This window comes from Ambystoma mexicanum, chromosome 2p (genome assembly GCF_040938575.1).
Source record: "Ambystoma mexicanum isolate Mex_15411 chromosome 2p, UKY_AmexF1_1, whole genome shotgun sequence".
NCBI lineage: Eukaryota > Metazoa > Chordata > Amphibia > Caudata > Ambystomatidae > Ambystoma > Ambystoma mexicanum.
In genome coordinates, this window is record NC_090923.1 from 1181567531 (window position 1) to 1181585724 (window position 18194).

Genomic DNA, 18194 nt, shown 5'->3' on the forward strand with positions numbered 1-18194 from the left:
CAAGGCTGGACTCATAGGCAGCCAGAGACAGGATGGACTGCAGCACTTGGGGGTTTTCGTGGCCTACCACCCCACGACCCCCACTAGTGCCGGGTTGATGTGGTCTTACCAACCCTGTGTCTGGCGTGACAACACCATCCTCTGCATCCATTGCGTCATCACCTGAAAAATAGAGAGGAAAAGGTAACTACACATGTCAGAAGCACACAACACACACACACGCCGACAGCAAAGGCATCCGGCAGACATGTGACACACAACATATGACCTGGCATGCATGCTGGGTCTACTTAGAATAGCCACTGTGATCAGACCTGTTGAAAGGTGGCAGTTTGCATGGAAGTGGGTCTATGCAGTGCTGAAAATGTGTACGCCACTCACTACCTACATGTACAAGCACTCCATGGTGTGTGCCAGGAAATGTGAAGGCAGTGCAATGTCAAATTCAGACATCACGTGCATTGTGTATTCAATGTGTACCATGTCTAGCAGCCAAGCACCCCTCCACCCCAGTACCAAAGCAGGGATGCCTAGCATGGTATCAAAAGGCTGCCCATACACCTGTGTATTGACAAGCAGTGTTCAACAGCTTAATGTGAATCAAATTACAACACTGCTAATGATGCTGGGACAGTGGGCAGGACACATGATGGAAGATCCGGAGGCCAGCCACGTGTGAAGAAGACACGACAAGAGTTGGACAGAGTCATTGGCCATTGAACAGGCTGAGGCCTGTGAGCCACACAGATTGTCATTGCCTAAACATGTGTGCAACGCAGGACTGAGCCACAGTTGACATGGGGAGGCCGATGATATGGCAGGCAATGTATGTAACCAAGGACTCATATTACAGTGCTCATCCAGTCAAGGACACATAGGGGCATGCGTGCAATGCACATGGAGCATGAATGGGCACTCATGTCCCTGCGGGACATCTGACCCATGCACAGTACAAGTGGGATACCCTGCATCGAGTACTAAGGCTGTACCACACGGCATATGTCTGGCAGTTTCTAAGCTGGAAGTTAGCATCTACACAGGACACATGAACAAGAAACTACACATTGGCAAGAATGTAGCAGACCAGTGCAAAGGTGGAACTGGGGTGCAGAGTGGCGGAGGAGGGGCAAGGGAGCATGCCCACATGGAGTCCCGCATGCAGGCAGAGGAGACATGCATGACGGTAGCATTGCATTACTTACACCTCAGAACCATGTACACGTCACATGTAGCAGCAATCATGCACAACACATCCCACAAGTGAAACACACACGTCCTCAACAACTACGCTTTAACACTCACTGGACTGGGCATCAAAGTCCAGCATCTCTCCCACACCTTCGACCAATTCTGGTGGTATGAACTCCGCAACGAGAGCCTCATGCGGAGTGAGTTCTTCCTCCTCTGGTGCAGGCCCACCGCCAGTCACCAGAGTCAAGTTGTAATTTGAGGCACGCTTAGCCTTAGTGCTGCGCTTGATGTCATTCCAGCGCTTTTTGCACTCCTGCGCTGTGCGCACCTCATGGCCGAATGAACTGACATGTTCCGCAACATGCTTCCAGTGGGTGTCACGTTGGGCAGCCGTAGTCTGACTATTGGCACCCACTAGCATGTCACGGCTGTGTCCCCGCACGTAGTCCACGAGGAAGTCCAGTTCCTGCTTACAGAAAGGCTTCTTCCTCGACGTGCAGGAGGTCGTGGCTGTGTGTGGGGTCCCAGCCTGTGCTGCAGGTGCAACCTTCCTCCTCTTGGACTGTGGCGCAGACCCTGGCTGGCTAATGCCGCCCTGACCAGTATGGCCAGTGGGTTCGGTGGATTGAGCCGAGGGAGTGGCAGGTGGAGGGATGACCAAAGGCCTGACTTGTGTCAGTGGCAGCTGGGTGCCCACTAATGGACCCTGCGCAGCAACATCAGCTGTGGCAGGGTCATTGACCGCAACGGTCCTGGTTGGCAGACTCACAACCGGGGTGCTGTTGGGTGCATCTGCCCCTGCACTTGCCAACACCCGGCTGTTCGGGGCAGCAGATGACATGACTGCCCCAGGGACACGTGTCTTGGTCTGAGCAGCCCGGCGTGCCCCTATGGTTTCCCCCCTGGCCTGTTGGAGATCTACCAAGGGCTCTTCAAGTGCCAACGCAGCCTGCGCTGGCAGACCCTGAGCCTGGGTGGCGGTGTCCACAGCTGCACCTGCAGCTACCGCTACCCTTGGGCCCGTGGCAGTCGATGGAACGGACTGCTGGGTCATACGGGTGCCAGTGCCAGATGCAGGAGCTGCATCCCCCGGAACCACAGGGGGTGGTGGCATGGCTGCACCGACACATGGCACAACATTGTGCTCAAGTGGCGCACCCCTGCCTCTTCCCCCTCTGTGGCTGCCCTGGACACCCTGGAGTCCCCCTATTCCCTGGTCACCACGGCCACGTCCCCGACCACGCCCGCCACGAGGAGTACGCCCAGCTGAGGCGCCCCTCACCTTTGGTGGCCTCCCAACCATGGCACAGATGTAATAGTGCTGGCACAGATGGAGTGGTGCCAATGGGAGGTGTACACCACAATTGTCCTGGGCAATTGGGGTGAAGGGGGTGGGAAGCAAGATGTTAACAGCCCCCCTGCACCTGCAAGGCTGTATGTGACCCCGGTGATGTGGTGACGGGTCACGCAACGCTCAGGCACCCCAAAACTGCAGTAAAACCGTGCACGCAACCCTGCAGCCTACGTGCGTGGATTTGACCTCCCGCAGTACGCGGTGGCACCCAGTAACACGAATAACGCGTACGCGTGGGACACGCAGGCTACGATGACATCGAAAATGGGTGCAATACACAGGGGCACCCGCAGTGGGAAAAGGAGCGTTTGCGACTCACCGTCTGACTAGCGCGATGCAGAAAAACACGCGTAGCCAATACCCCCGCCAAAAGAAGAGATACGTCCTTGAGAGCTGTGAAGTAGATGGCGCGCGAAACAACTGGAAGCAGCAACACACGTCGGTCTCCACGGAAGGCACGTACAGCGAACTGCTGGGCCCGCTCACCTTTAACCCGTGCTGAGGGAAACGCACGCGCGCGTCACGTCACATGCGGACGTGCAGTTTTTCATGCGCGATTACGCGCTTTACACGCGGACGTGCAGTTTTTCATGCGCGATTACGCGCATTACACGCGGACGTGCAGTTTTTCACGCGCGATTACGCGCATTACACGCGGACGTGCAGTTTTCCACACGCGATTAGCCTGGGTACGTGTGTTCCGGGGTGGCGTGAACTTTCACACGCGATTGATTGTAATCCACGTGTGTTCTGTCATCACGTGCAATGAGGGATACACCCTCGCACGACACGTCACAGACGCGCTCACGCGCTGAGGGCCTTTGGTCCAATGAAAATGCGTATGCGTGCAGACGCACTTACGCGCTACGGGCCTTTCCTCGAATTACACGCTGACGTGCAGATTTTTCACGTGCCAAATCACTCCGTATCAAGCTGGCCACGAATACACACGGAAGACCACGCTCCTGCCCAGTAGGCCGAATCACTGCCCCCCAGTGCCCCGAGCAGCCTCCCACGTGCCATCTGCTGCTGCCTGCCTGCCTGCCTGCCTGCCTGCCTGCTGCCACCGTGCCCTGCCATTTGGTGCCTGCACATCAGCCATCTGCAGGGGTCCAGTTGCTGTGTCGACCCCTGCTGGAACAGTAGACTCCCGACTGGGATACCATCGCTCCACAGCCCAGCCCCAGGACCCAGTTGCCCACCCACGCCTGCCTCGGGGGTCGCCATGTCGGGGCATGCACCATCTGAGACCAGTGGCGACCCCCAGCCAGAGAGGCAGAGGGCCACCAGCTTCAGTGAGAAGGAAGTTGGTGTCCTGGTGGAGCATGTCCTGGGGCATTATGATGCCCTCTTCGGAAGACCACGCGCCAACAAGGAAGGACGGGAGAGGATCTGGGACGATGTAGTGGTTGCCATCAACGCGGAGGGGGTGGCAACCCGCGACATCAAGCACATCAAGAAGCGCTGGGAGGACTTGAGGTCCAGGACCCTCAATAAGGCCCGGCGCCTCGCGGAGGGGGGCCGGGCACGCCTGAGTGACATCCAGATGAGGGTCCTGGAACGCGTAGACCCAGCGCTCCACGCCCAGATCCTTCGGAGGCAGACCCATCTGGAGTTGGCCGGTAAGTGGCCAAGCATTACTGTGTGAGACAGGGCATGTTGCAGTGTGCTGGTTGTCTGATACCTGCCTGTATGTGTGACATAGGCCATGTACGTATGTGTGTGTGCAGGGACATCATGGTCAGGCATGTGAGTACAGTGATGTGTGAACCACATGGTTGGTGCATGTGTTCTATTGCAACATGGGGGGCTCTGTGCGGAATGGACACATGGAAGCATGGCAGTCTCTGTTCCTGGACATGGGTGGGGGTGAGGGATGGGTGCTGGTCCCATGTACACGTATGGTGCCCATGTGTGTGTGTCTGAACTGCGTGTCTGTGACTTGTAACTGCCATGGATGCATGACACATGTCTGTGACAATGTTCAGATTCACTGATGCAGCCTAGTCATCCTTGTATCCACTGCGTCTGTGGTGTACGAGGCCAGATGGATGGAACTACGGTGAGGTGTGTGCATGTGATGGCAAGACCCATGATGCATGTGAGTCTAAAACCAACATTGTATGAATCATGAGTCCCTTGGTCATGTATGCCAATGTCCATGGCATGCGCCATGCCTGTTACTGTATGTGTTTTGCCTGCACTGACCCATGTGTTGTGGCGGGACATGATGGAAGTGATGTATGACAGTGCCACTCATCTGCTGTTGCTTCCTGTCTAGGGGACCATTGTACAGTACCCTGATGCTTGTGTTCTATGTCTCCCTCTACACAGTGGCAAGTGAAGAAGAGGGCGGAGAAGGCGCTGTGGAGCAGAGCGGCGGGGATGCCACCACGGCTGCAGTGGAAGGGGTGGGTGAGCCCCCACAGGGGCTTGCACCGGCGGAAGACGGCGTGGAGACATCCAGGTTGGTGGTTTCCACAGAGGGGGAGGAGGCCGCTACTGAGCCACACATGGGGCCTGGTGGGGGCATCCCCGCTGGTGCAAGTGGTGCAGTCCAGGGCCAGGGGCAGGAGGCAGCACAGGTCGCCGTGGAGGTGCCTGTGCATGTCACTGTCCCTGACACTATGACTGCACCACCATGCACCAGCAGGGATGCCCCATCCCAGGCCCGTCCGCAGGTAGGGGAGATGTCCATGTCATCTGACACTCCTCTACCTGCGGACGAGGGGACCCCTGGCCGTGTGGAGAGGGTCCTGATTGGTGTCGCGTTGCGCACGGCTGGCATTCGTGATGAGGTGCATGCGTCCCGGGAGGAGCATGCACATCATCACGAAGAGCACCGTGCGTACGTGAACCATTTGGGAGCCGCCATGGTCGGGGGTTTCCTACATGTGTGTGGCCTTCTGGTGACCCTCTCCTCCTCTGTGGAGGCTATGCGCCAGTCGTGCTCCATGCCGTCTTCCGGCCCAGATGCCACCAGGGCCCCCTGTGGACCTGCCCCGACCAACGCAGCCAGCTCGGTGGGGACCCCATCCCTGCCACAGTCGGGAGTCGAAGGTCCAGCAGGGGTGGACACACCAGCAACTGTCCCCCTGCAGATGGAGGATGTGCCGGCATCATCTGGCAGGGCACGTGCACGACGGCATCGGTGGATTCCATCAGCCTGGATGCCGTCGTGCTGGCAGAGGCAGTGGCGTCGGAGGCAGCAGCAGGCTCGACGTGGGAGGCATCATGGCTCGGGGCCATCAAGATCAGAGGGGCAGGCATCGGCCGGAGGGCAGGGGAACCCTGGGATGGCAGTGTCTTCCGTGTGGGAACAGTTGGTCCAGCGGATAGGTGCGGAGCGGCAGTGGGCGGAAGAGGAGCGGCTCACCATGGTCAGGGCGGAGTTCTCCATGCGTCGGGCGTTGAGGCGGGCTGAGTGCCTCGAGGAAGCTCGCAGGGAGTTTGAGGTGGACACGGGGTTGTCCCTGTGAGACCTCGGGGCCAGGACAGAGTCCCGCCTCCGGGACATCGACATGGAGTTCGAGGATGCCCTGGCCGGCAACATCACAGAGTGAGCCGCAGGACTTGCCCGCTGCCATTGTATATAGTTCTTTAGTTAGTTAGTGTTAGGTTTCCTTTATTTTTTAAGTTTTTTTTGGACCGCTCGGACAATGGCCACTTTTCTGTATATATTTTTATTATTAGTTAGTAGTAGTAGGTTTAATTTATGGTGTTGGGCTCATGGACCCTGGGATATTCTTGTACATAGTTTGATGTTTGGAAAACATTTGTTGGATTTATATTTGTGTTCACCATGAGGCAATGGTTTTTCCTTATTTTTCCCCCCATTATTTTGCTTTGGACTACATTATTTTTTGGATTCCTTTGTTTTTTGATTTTTTCTATTTGTTCTCGGACATGGACCATTTGTTTTGTCATCCCCATTGTTGTGTGTTTTATTTCTTTACTTCATTTTCATCTTTAATACATATATTTATTACTTACATTTGTGGTATTTTCTCATTGGTTTCATGCATGTCATGATATGGGTTTTGACATTCACTTGCACCCATTGTGTATGTGTGTGTGAGGGACATGTGTTCATTTACATACTTGCCATTGGGGTTGTATCATGTAATTGCATCTACTATGTGGGTGGATGCAATCCTTGCCTGGGTGTTTGTGCTGGGTATGCTGCCCATTACTGCCATGATTGTGTTTCGTCAGGACCTAGGGGCAGGGGGACATGAGTGTGGGCCTGCTGGGGGGTGGGGGTGGTGGGAGACATGGTTGGGGGCCTGGTGGCAGGTGCCCCACAGTGCTGGGGGGTGGGGGTGCAAGGGGACATGAGTGGGACATGGTTGGGGGCCTGCTGGCAGGTGCCCCACAGTGCTGGGGGGTGGGGGTGCAAGGGGACATGAGTGGGGGCCTGCTGGGGGGTGGGGGTGCAAGGGGACATGGTTGGGGGCCTGCTGGCAGGTGCCCCACAGTGCTGGGGGGTGGGGGTGCAGGGGGACATGAGTGGGGGGCTGCTGGGGGGTGGGGGTGGTGGGAGACATGGTTGGGGGCCTGGTGGCAGGTGCCCCACAGTGCTGGGGGGTGGGGGTTCAAGGGGACATGAGTGGGACATGGTTGGGGGCCTGCTGGCAGGTGCCCCACAGTGCTGGGGGGTGGGGGTGCAAGGGGACATGAGTGGGGGCCTGCTGGGGGGTGGGGGTGCAAGGGGACATGGTTGGGGGCCTGCTGGCAGGTGCCCCACAGTGCTGGGGGTGGGGGTGCAGGGGGACATGGTTGGGGGCCTGGTGGCAGGTGCCCCACAGTGCTGGGGGGTGGGGGTGCAAGGGGACATGAGTGGGACATGGTTGGGGGCCTGCTGGCAGGTGCCCCACAGTGCTGGGGGGTGGGGGTGCAAGGGGACATGAGTGGGGGCCTGCTGGGGGGTGGGGGTGGTGGGAGACATGGTTGGGGGCCTGGTGGAGGCTGCCCCTGGTGACTGGAGGGGTGGGGGTGGTGGGAGACATGGTTGGGGGCCTGGTGGAGGCTGCCCCTGGTGACTGGAGGGGTGGGTGTGGTGGGAGACATGGGTGGGGGCCTGGTGGAGGCTGCCCCTGGTGACTGGAGGGGTGGGGGTGGTGGGAGACATGGGTGGGGGCCTGGTGGAGGCTGCCCCTGGTGACTGGAGGGGTGGGGGTGGTGGGAGACATGGGTGGGGGCCTGGTGGAGGCTGCCCCTGGTGACTGGAGGGGTGGGGGTGGTGGGAGACATGGTTGGGGGCCTGCTGGCAGGTGCCCCACAGTGCTGGGGGGTGGGGGTGCAAGGGGACATGAGTGGGGGCCTGCTGGGGGGTGGGGGTGCAAGGGGACATGGTTGGGGGCCTGCTGGCAGGTGCCCCACAGTGCTGGGGGGTGGGGGCACAGGGGGACATGGTTGGGGGCCTGGTGGAGGCTGCCCCTGGTGACTGGAGGGGTGGGGGTGGTGGGAGACATGGGTGGGGGCCTGGTGGAGGCTGCCCCTGGTGACTGGAGGGGTGGGGGTGGTGGGAGACATGGGTGGGGGCCTGGTGGAGGCTGCCCCTGGTGACTGGAGGGGTGGGGGTGGTGGGAGACATGGTTGGGGGCCTGGTGGAGGCTGCCCCTGGTGACTGGAGGGGTGGGGGTGGTGGGAGACATGGGTGGGGGCCTGGTGGAGGCTGCCCCTGGTGACTGGAGGGGTGGGGGTGGTGGGAGACATGGGTGGGGGCCTGGTGGAGGCTGCCCCTGGTGACTGGAGGGGTGGGGGTGGTGGGAGACATGGGTGGGGGCCTGGTGGAGGCTGCCCCTGGTGACTGGAGGGGTGGGGGTGGTGGGAGACATGGGTGGGGGCCTGGTGGAGGCTGCCCCTGGTGACTGGAGGGGTGGGGGTGGTGGGAGACATGGGTGGGGGCCTGGTGGAGGCTGCCCCTGGTGACTGGAGGGGTGGGGGTGGTGGGAGACATGGTTGGGGGCCTGGTGGCAGGTGCCCCACAGTGCTGGGGGGTGGGGGTGCAAGGGGACATGAGTGGGGGCCTGCTGGGGGTGGGGGTGCAAGGGGACATGGTTGGGGGCCTGCTGGCAGGTGCCCCACAGTGCTGGGGGGTGGGGGCACAGGGGGACATGGTTGGGGGCCTGGTGGAGGCTGCCCCTGGTGACTGGAGGGGTGGGGGTGGTGGGAGACATGGGTGGGGGCCTGGTGGAGGCTGCCCCTGGTGACTGGAGGGGTGGGGGTGGTGGGAGACATGGGTGGGGGCCTGGTGGAGGCTGCCCCTGGTGACTGGAGGGGTGGGGGTGGTGGGCGACATGGTTGGGGGCCTGCTGGCAGGTGCCCCACAGTGCTGGGGGGTGGGGGTGCAGGGGGACATGAGTGGGGGCCTGCTGGGGGGTGGGGGTGGTGGGAGACATGGTTGGGGGCCTGGTGGAGGCTGCCCCTGGTGACTGGAGGGGTGGGGGTGGTGGGAGACATGGGTGGGGGCCTGGTGGAGGCTGCCCCTGGTGACTGGAGGGGTGGGGGTGGTGGGAGACATGGGTGGGGGCCTGCTGGCAGGTGCCCCACAGTGCTGGGTGGTGGGGGTGCAAGGGGACATGAGTGGGGGCCTGCTGGGGGGTGGGGGTGCAAGGGGACATGGTTGGGGGCCTGCTGGCAGGTGCCCCACAGTGCTGGGGGGTGGGGGCACCGGGGGACATGAGTGGGGGCCTGGTGGAGGCTGCCCCTGGTGACTGGAGGGGTGGGGGTGGTGGGAGACATGGTTGGGGGCCTGCTGGCAGGTGCCCCACAGTGCTGGGGGGTGGGGGTGCAAGGGGACATGTGGCTTGGCTGGGGGGCATGCCCATGGTGGATGGGCTGCCTGCGGGACATGACCAGGGGTGCAGGGTAGTCCCCTGTGGTGTGGCTTGCCTGCAGAGGTCGTGGAGGGGGTAGAGGGGAGACCTGGGAGGACCCACACTGGCAATTCACCTCTTCAACTTCCCGCACACCCACGTAATACACTGCCCCACTCGCACAGGCCCAATCGCGTGTAGGATTTCTCGCGCACCCCTGTAATACACGTACCCAGGCCAATCGCGTGTAGATTTTCTCGCGCACCCCTGAAATCCACGTACCCAGGCCAATCGCGTGTAGCATTTCTCGCGCACCCCTGAAATCCACGTACCCAGGCCAATCGCGTGTAGCATTTCTCGCGCACCCCTGAAATCCACGTACCCAGGCCAATCGTGTGTAGATTTTCTCGCGCACCCCTGTAATACACGTACCCAGGCCAATCGCGTGTAGATTTTCTCGCGCACCCCTGAAATACACGTACCCAGGCCAATCGCGTGTAGATTTTCTCGCGCACCCCTGTAATACACGTACCCTGGCCAATCGTGTGTAGATTTTCTCGCGCACCCCTGAAATCCACGTACCCAGGCCAATCGCGTGTAGATTTTCTCGCGCACCCCTGTAATACACGTACCCAGGCCAATCGCGTGTAGAATTTCTCGCGCACCCCTGAAATCCACGTACCCGCTCAATCGCGTATTTAACTTCCCGCGCGCCACTTTTTTGATGCGCTCGGACTCTACCGCCTGCCTTCGTGTGGCGGCCGTGTTTCAGCTTGTGCGTGTCTTTGGCTGTGCGTGGCTTTGCCCTATTCGATTCCATGAATACGTGTGGTTCGAGTGCGTGTGGGCGTTCCGTCTGCTTCCCTGCAGTACATCCCCAGTTACGCCCTTATTTTCGCGTGTTGTTCCCCATTCCGCGCGTTACGCCCCATGTCCCGCCCACTTTCTGGTGTGTGCGCTGCGGTTGTGCGCTTTCACTGTGCGCGTCGCGCACGCCTTTCACGATGTTGCAGTGACGTGTGCGCCATTCACGGGTTTGGCGCACATCCCGAGGAAGACACGCGCAGGGACTTCCATGAATCGCACGCGTGCGCGTGCGCCTCTTTTTTTCCGCTTGCGCCTGCTTGCGCCTGCTTGCGCCTGCTTGCGCGTAGATTTTCGGCGCACGTTTGTTCCATGAATCGGCCCCTAAATGCAGTGTTTTGGATCACAGTATATTCAAGCAATGTAGGCCAGCTCAGCAAGTAAAGCTGTGCCTGCAGCTTCACTTGCTGAACGGCCGAGCATTCCTTGAATATATTGTCATCCAAATCACTAAAAAATGCAGTGTTTTGGATGACAGTATATTCAGGATATAGTGCTGAGAGGTGTTAGGTCCCTGCTCCCTGCTGGACGTGGCCAACATAGCGGCCAATCCGCCAAGCTGAAACAGCCGGCACCGAAAGGGCCGTGCCAAAGGAGGGTATACCTACAATTCTTATAAATGTCTGTGGCCTCCGATGCAAGCATCCAGGGTGACCCTAAAACATGTGCTATCCTTGACTAGCTGTAAGCAATAGAGAGTGCACAATGGAAACTTAACTTGAAAAGTCATCGTTTATTGCATGAATGCTCTCGTGATATGTAGAGAAAAGGAAGAAACATGACCACCAAAGAGTGGAAGCAGCTTTGATAGCTTAGCCTACTATGCAATATGATATGATAGGTTATTTATAACGCGCTTAATACCCAGAGGTTTCTAAGCACAGACCTGGGGATCGAATCTGTGTCGCTTTGTGTCGTCTTGTTTCCAAGGTGAGCACGTGGCCCCCTGAGCTATCCTCCCGAAACAAATAGGCAGCTCTGTGCCCCTTTCTCGAAACAACTCTCTACTTTAGGAGCTACACACAGAGCGGCGTCCATCTTCAGTTACCCTTTGGGCTCTTGGATTGCATAAGACTCTTCCCTCTATTCAACTAGTGTTTAGTCCTCCTCGCATAGGCCTACCCTGTTCCATCATCACTGTGGCATGGGCCAAAGTGGTCATTCCTTTCAGTCTCTGGGAAATCCACACACGCAATGGGACTGACATGTAACTGGATGTACCACAGCTTCTCCGACCCTTTAGCAGAAATGTCCCGAAGCAGACAATATTCCCATTTCCCCAGACTCCTTGACAGGCAATTCTATCACTCCCCAGGCTCCTTGGCAGGCAAAACTATCACTCCCCAGAATCCTTGGCAGGCAATTCTATCACTCCCCAGACTCATTGGCATGCAATTCTATCACTCCCCAGAATCCTTGGCAGGCAATTCTATCAGTGCCCAGACTCCTTGACAGGCAATTCTATCACTCCCCAGAATCCTTGGCAGGCAATTCTATCAGTGCCCAGACTCCTTGACAGGCAATTCTATCACTCCCCAGACTCCTTTGACAGGCAATTCTATCACTGAGCGCATCCATGTGCCAATAGCGCTTCCACTGATAACCCCAAAGAGTATTGTTGAATAAGTTTGCAAGCTATAGTCGTGATGTTTAGAAAGATTTGTATATTAATTACTTATTGTGAATTGTACTTTGGTTTGTGTCTCTACTTTCTGCAGACCTCTCAACTTCCTGTCCCAGCGAGCTCATCCAAGTCCGTCAGTTTGGGGACAGGTGCTGACGACACGCACAACCTCTAAGATACAAATCTAAGCGCGGAATTCCAAGCGACGTCAGGATGGGGGATCTGAACAGCTCCGTGGATTTCTACCCCAAGACCCAGCGCAGGGAGTTAAACCATGCGGGCGGCTTTGGATGCACGCTGCAGGAACTGCGCTCCCTCATGGAGCTCCGTGGCGCTGAGGCTATCCAGAAGGTGCAGGAGAGCTACGGGGACGTGCACGGTCTCTGCCGACGGCTGAAGACGTCCCCTGTGGAAGGTAAGGGCTCTCACGGGCAAGGGTGGACTAGGAGGCTAGGAGGCGAGCAGCCCGGTCAGCAAGTGGTAGCAGCCCCGGCAGCAGCCCGGGCAGCAAGGGATTCCACTCCAGCCTAATTGAAATAACCTTTCAAGTATTCCTCTGCATACACACCACTGTGAACGCTTCTACACTCATTAGCACCGCACTGCCATAGAAATAGAAGACGTCCACACCCGTTGCTAGCATGGCTCTGCCAGCAGTACATGGATTGATGTAGTCCCTAAAACACTTTGCTCTGAATCTGCACGGGTCATGGTAAAACATACATAACTAGTCATAGCGTGTTCTATATCGTGCTGCCTAGCCTGCTTCAAAGCAAAGGTAATAACATTAGACAATTGATGCCCAATTCATGGAATTTTTTGCACTTTTAAAAGTGACTGCACTGCCGACACAAACCTTGATACATGGAACTGTGCATTACTATTTTTGCACTGCAAAGCTCGTGCAAAGTCACTATGCAATGACTTTACGCTGCAAAAATACACTTTGCACAGTTGCATGAGTCAGGGTTTGTGTCGGCAGTGCAAAGTTACTTTTCAGCAGTGCAAAGTCACTTTGAACCGTGCAAAGAATTCCATGACTCGGGCCCTTAATGTGACACATGTTATCAGCCCCAGAACGAAAAAAGTGATCTGGCCCTTCCTGGAATCAAACATGTTATCTGCGATGTAAGCACAGATCTCAACAACAAGCACCAAACACGGTGACCTATCTCTCCTCCTATAGATGCAGATGGTTAGAGTTAATAATGATGACTGTGAGAGGGAGGTGCTGTCTAATTTCTCAGAAGTCCTTTAGTTATGCGAGTCTGTGATGTTTGCTTTCTTGAAGAAGCCGATGGTGGTGATCCCGTGCAGGGGGGCAGGGCTAAACCAACACGAGAGCAGCCTTAGATGCTGCTGCCCCAGCAGCCAAACGCCTGATCTGTTTAATGGTCAGTCTGCTCAGGCACACGGCTATGGCTACTGGGTCCTTTGATCCGGCCAGTCTGTCCAGGCACACGGGTGGCTATTGGGCCCTTTGATCTGGCCAGTCTGCCCAGGCATACGGGTATGGCTACTGGGTCCTTTGATCCGGCCAGTCTGCCCAGGCACACGGGTATGGCTACTGGGCCCTTTGATCCGGCCAGTCTGCCCAGGCACATGGGTATGGCTACTGGGTCCTTTGATCCGGCCAGTCTGCCCAGGCACACGGGTATGGCTACTGGGCCCTTTGATCTGGCCAGTCTGCCCAGGCACACAGGAATGGCTACTGGGCCCTTTGATCTGGCCAGTCTGCCCAGGCACACGGGTATGGCAACTGAGCCATTTGATCTGCATAAGACCATGAAATCAGGGCTTGTTTCAGCCTGATGCTGAATAACACCTCATACATTTTACATTCATTAGTGTGACCTTGTCTTTACCTATCAGTCTAGGCTTCTACCTAACGATCTATCTTAGATCAGGGAGCTCGAGTCTCCTGCACCCCCTTCACCTACCATGCTAAAAGAGACAACATGGTGCAACAAGATTCAAACAGCCATGCTGGACAAACTTGAAACTTTGTACACCAAAATCCTCAGCCACCAAAAAGCCCTCTCTGACCTACTAGCCAAATCCCTCGCCACAGCGCCTCCAACTACCCCAGAGAACCATACCCCAGTGTTTAACTACAGAGATATGAGTAAATCTGAGGTCAATGCACTCCTCAAATCCATCAAAGCTTCTAACTGAAAAGGGTATGCCTGTCCGGCTCAGGTCATTAAATACTGTGCCTCGTCCCTTACTCCATTCATCACTGCCTTTATCAACTTCTCCTTCCAGTCAGGCCTTGTCCCAACGACACTCAAGGAAGCATGGGTCTGCCCACTCTTGAAAACACCATCCCTCGACCCACTTGCCCCAGGGAACTACAGACGATTACCACTGTGCCATTTTTACTAAAAAGTCTGGACAAAGCAGCCTATCTGCAAGTCCAAGAATTCATTGAGGACAACCACCTCCTCTGTCTGCGGCAATCCGGCTTCCGACCCAGGCATGGCATGGAAACTGCCTTGCTCGACTTAAAAAATCAAATGGACGATCTGAGAGACGTCGCCAAACCCACGCTCCTTCTCCTACTTGACCAATCCACTGCTCTCAATCTGGTGGACCCTTTGTCACCACCTCTCCACCGCAGCCAACTTCTCCCCGAGGGCCTGTACCTGGATAACTTCCTTCCTACAGGACAGAGTCATGAAGGTTTTTTCTGAATCTTCTTGTGCCAACCCGAGTCTCATCAAATGCGGGGTCCCTCAGGGCTCATGCATTGCTCCCATACTCTACAACGTTTTCACAAGGCCACTATTCAAAATCTTGGACTCATTGGGCATCTCATATACGAACTATGCGGATGATACCCAAGTGCTCATCCCCCTCTCGGGTGATTATCTGGCAGACCTCAACACCCTCAATTCCATCTACTCTACAATCCAATCCTGGATGGCAGAGAACTGGTTATGTCTCAATAGTGAGAAGACCGAACTTCTGTTCCCAAGTAATCACGACTCTGGGTGTGTACATCGAACCTGACCTAACCATGAATAGACAGGTGAATGCTGCAGCCTCTGCCTCAGCGTACCATTCCAAACTTCTCAATGCAGCCAGACCCTTCCTCTCCCAAGAGAACTGCCTCACCAGTGCAAGGGCAATCATTGGCTCTAGGATTGACTACTGCAATGCGCTCTTGTAGGGACCTCCCGCAAGAACTTGGCCAAACTCCAACTTGCTCAAAATAATGCCCTGAGAACCGCAACAGGCATATCATGAAAAGATCACATTTCGGAAGTCAGGAGGAAGGTCCACTGGCTTCCCGTCAGGGAAAGGATTGTTTTCAAAACACTCGCCTTGATGCACAAATGCCTTCACGGGTTGGCCCCCCTTCCTAGCCCACAGAAATGTCCCCCACACCACCTCCAGACTGTCAAAAGCAGCGTATGCCAACAGAATAACGGCGCCCATCACACACAAAGTGCGGGTAAGGTGGCACGAGCTTCCCCAATATGGCTGCTACCTTCTGGAACTCTCTCCCACTGGAACTCCGTCAGATTGACTCTCACGCAGCCTTCAGAAAAGCTATCAAAACTAGTCTCTTTGTATAATATGCTTTCCCTTGTACAGTCGTAAGCTGCTGTACACACTGTCTGTTTCCTTGTAATTATAACTGTAACTGATCACTATGTAACTGATCACTATGCATTAAGTACCTTTGTGGGCCGCATTCTTGTAACCCTGAATCAAGCCTTCATTCAATTCTTTTTACAGCGCCTTGATGCCCGAGGGCTGTAATGCGCTCTATAAATTTAAATAAATAAATCTATCCTTTCTAGTGTCCATCGTTCTACTGATCTGCTTATTATTTACTATTAACACACAAAGGTCATTATTGGCCCCTGCTCAGCCAATCAGAATGCTTGGAATACGATCAATAACTACTAGTATTGACATGCTTTCCCAACATTCTGACTCAGAAGCAGACAGGGGAAACAACAGAAAGCATGTCCCTGCATTCAAGAAACAGCAATGCAATTTTCTGTAAGATTTTTTTCAATAAGCTATGCCCTCTCTTGGGGTATCTGTTGTTAACCACATCTTCAAAATGACAGACAACATCCAATTTAAGCACTAGAGAGAAAGATGAAACATGGAAAAAAAAGCTTTCCCTTTTGTATAGAGAAGCTGTTCATTTTTACATTACGTCAAATTCATGTTCATGTTAAAACTGTTCCAATGCAAACAAGGTTGCAATTAAAATGCGTACCTTAAAAAGATAACTTTGTTTTTTAAATAATAAAAAATGAAACCACGTTTACTTCACCAACAGATTGTGTGTACTCACCACGACTCTAAAACCTACATTGCTTTTACCATTGTGCGCCAATAATTTATCGACCTCGGGAAGGTCCTTATTGCTTGTGATAATGACCCTCCCCCAACATGAGGGGAGGTTATTGGCCCCTCCTTCTGTCTATAAGGCTAGATTATGTACAGTGTTCATTTGTCATTTCACTGAAATTTGACAGGGCTTAAGACAGTAAATAAATATATGGACAGAACCCCAAAGCTAGGTTGTTTAGGTATCAGTGACTTCTCCACTCAAATCTACTTTACCACCTCCACTGCTCCCCTCCTCCCCCAACCCAGTCCAGATCCTCCGCTACTATTTGCACCTTATAAGTCTGCATAGTATGCTATATTTCTGGCTACATAGGGTGCCAGTAGCTCCGTGGTTTGTCAAAGACACATTTTATTTTGTAGCCTTTTTTGGATGGGTTTCAGCTGTTTCCTGTAAAGCAGCTAAGTAGCCTGTTTGGGCTTTGAGGATTGGATCCATGTATCCCGTTGCTTGGGTCTGAAGACAGAAATTGACATAATCACCCCCTTTTTGTCTTCTTAAAATAAAATACTGCATATAAGCCAAGTAGCCCTCCGACGCAAAGACCTCACAGTACTGCGCTACTGTTAAAAGATGCCAACCCCCCCATACTCTGTACAGCGCTCCATGGTGAGCAATAAAATGAAATAATAAAAATAAGGATCCAGTTCAGGCGCCAAGCAACCATTGATCGTGTGTCTTCAGCCACAGAGATACATGTCCAGGAGCCTTCCTAGATTTCATTACAGACTGTTAAGAGGGGAACATCTTAAAAAAGTTGCCTACATCCGCGCGACCCTGCTGCAGAGTTCTCTTGTTTTATCATGTTATCTGTAAGTAGCTCATCAAATACTGACTTGATTCTTCTTTGCCCTTTGGGACGTTAATGCGCATTTATATAATAGTGAGAGCAAAACTCCAAACACCAGAATGCAAAGTAAAAAACAGGAATGTATAAGGTGATCGCACCTATCACTGGAAAACCTGAGATCTGAGCTGTTGCTTCTGCAGGCATTATAGGCGATAGACTTCTAATTAGACTGTAAATGTACCCCTGTTAAAGCAAGGCTAATCATTCTCACACCATACTCCACATAGATACATTTCTGTGGTGAATGGTCGGAGGATGACAGAAATAGATACTCCATAGCTGCCAAGAGCCTTTTTTTTTTAATTTATTTTTAGCAAATAGCACCTTGCATGCTGGAATATGTAGGCACATACATAAAGTAGGACACATGAAACTAGAAGTCAGAGAACCAAAAGTGCCCTGCCTAAAAATCCAGGACTTGGTGAAGATTTCATCTGTTAGAGGTTCCATGTGATAATGTCCCTGCAAAAATGTCGCCTGGCAAAAAAGTCGCCAAAAAATTGCAGTTTTATGCAGGGACATTATTACATTTAACATGAGTGGGACACCCCCGCAACATCCAAACCCTTTCTGTTTTCAACGGGAGTGGGGACAGCCCTGCAACCCCTGCTTGCCTTGATCCCTTGTATATGGTCACCATATATAATGTCGCCACAACCTTTTCCCGGAGACCATATGTATGGGTACAATATTACCCGATACCCTATAAAATGGGCGAACATAGCGGCTTGCAGAGGGCCATTGACCTTTGATAGCTAGCCATAAAACGACACCATTCCCTATATCAACTTCTTGAGACAGGAAGCATGCATAGTGCACAGTGCTTGGGATGATCATGTTTCTGCCCAATGCCCTCCATTAGATGGTTTTCCTGGATGCAGTGTTTTTAGAAAATAGTTTGATAAGGAGACACCACAGACATGTTCACTTCAATGAGTAGGATTTTAAACAATGTAGGCTTCATTAAATAATATAATATATTGTTCATAAAAAATGCTCCTGTTGCCCTCATTAAAAGGCCTTCCTGGTCACCTGGTTGAGCTCTTTACTGTGGAAGATAAAAGGGCAAGTTAGAAGATCCAGTGTCATGTGTCTGTGGTAAATCCACGGGGGTA

The 18194-nt window shown here is 54.3% G+C and overlaps 1 protein-coding gene across 9 annotated transcripts in view; it reads left to right on the plus strand.

Annotated features, from left to right (window-relative positions):
* Positions 1 to 18194, plus strand: part of ATP2B3 (ATPase plasma membrane Ca2+ transporting 3) — a 1317805-nt gene that overhangs the window by 361925 nt on the left and 937686 nt on the right. For all 9 annotated transcript variants that reach the window (XR_011302157.1, XR_011302158.1, XR_011302159.1 and 6 more), the window contains exon 3: positions 11949 to 12269. Coding sequence is in view for 6 of the 9 variants with exons in the window: in XM_069645362.1 (XP_069501463.1) it covers positions 12068 to 12269 (202 nt within the window). In the remaining 3 variants the exon portion in view is untranslated. The remainder of the gene's footprint in view (positions 1 to 11948; positions 12270 to 18194) is intronic.